Raw genomic sequence first — 1,201 nt, 5'->3', positions numbered from 1 at the left:
TGAAAGTTGTGTTGTGCCTCTGGGGCCCAAAGTGTCTGCTCAGTTCTGAGGCCAATGACCCATCTTTACAAGAGGCTATTTAGCTGAGGAGCCTTCCCAGGGCCCCCTTCACATCCCTGTTCCGCATGCTGTAGATGAAGGGGTTCAGCATGGGGGTGACCACCGTGTACATCACTGAGGCAATGGAGCTCTTCTGGGGAGAATGGGTCACAGCAGTGCTGAGGTAGACCCCCATGCTTGTCACATAGAACAAGGAGACCACAGACAGGTGAGACCCACAGGTGGAAAATGCTTTACACCTGCCCTCAGTGGAGGCCATCCTCACTATGGAGGAGACGATCTGAGAGTAAGAGAACACGACTCCGGTGAGAGGAAACACAACCAGCAGAGCCGTGGCCACATACACGGCGATGTCATTGATGAGGGTGTCAGAGCAGGCCGCCTTGAGAACCTGAGCCAGCTCACAGAAGAAGTGCGGGATTTCAGTGCCTACACAGAAGGTCAGCCGCACCATCAGTAGAATATGAAGCAGGGAGCCCCAGAAAACGCTGAACCAACACGCAAGGACCAGGAGCCCACAGAGCCGGGGGTTCATGATGGCCGTGTAGTGCAGGGGGTGGCAGATGGCCACATACCGGTCATAGGCCATCACGGTTAGGAGGAAGTCCTCTAGCCCGGCAAAAACCATTAAGAAATATACCTGAGTGAGGCATCCTACGTAGGAGATGTCTTTTCTCTGTGTTTGGATGTTCACCAGCATCTTGGGGACGGTGGTGGAGGTGAAGCAGATGTCCACACAGGACAGGTGGGAAAGGAAGAAATACATGGGAGTGTGGAGGTGGGAGTCGGAGCCGACGGCCAGGATGATGAGCAGGTTCCCCATGATGGTGACCAGGTACATGGACAAAAAGAGGCCAAAGAGGACAGGCTGCAGTTCAGGATACTCAGAGAGGCCCAGGAGGAGGAACTGGGATACTTCTGTGCTGTTTCCTGCTTCCATGCGGGTGGGGTGTCGGCTGGGAAAGGAGGGAAAGACAACATTCTGTGTACAGCCCCTGGGCACCTCGGAAACCATCAGCCTAGGACACCACCTGCACATGGACATCCTCCACCCTCTGTTGTTCCAATTGCCAGTGATTCACTCAGTCAAATGATAGCCTGTTTTTATTTTTAAGTTAGAACTACTTAGCTTTTTAAAATG

The 1,201-nt window shown here is 53.3% G+C and overlaps 1 protein-coding gene across 1 annotated transcript; it reads right to left on the bottom strand.

The window, feature by feature from the left end:
- Positions 1-1,000, bottom strand: LOC140845873 (olfactory receptor 7D4-like). Its single transcript, XM_073221019.1, has one exon. It carries the CDS (start codon positions 998-1,000, stop codon positions 80-82), a length of 921 nt encoding a protein of 306 aa, XP_073077120.1. The 3' UTR covers positions 1-79.
- Between the last annotated feature and the right edge of the window lie 201 nt (positions 1,001-1,201).

The sequence above is a fragment of the Manis javanica genome, chromosome 13, assembly GCF_040802235.1.
Source record: "Manis javanica isolate MJ-LG chromosome 13, MJ_LKY, whole genome shotgun sequence".
Taxonomy (NCBI): Eukaryota; Metazoa; Chordata; class Mammalia; order Pholidota; family Manidae; genus Manis; species Manis javanica.
This window is presented reverse-complemented; position numbering and strand designations above follow the sequence as displayed.

Bases quoted from the DNA above. Each gene is read 5' to 3' on its own strand.
- LOC140845873 (XM_073221019.1), bottom strand. From the start codon at position 1,000: ATGGAAGCAGGAAACAGCACAGAAGTATCCCAGTTCCTCCTCCTGGGC.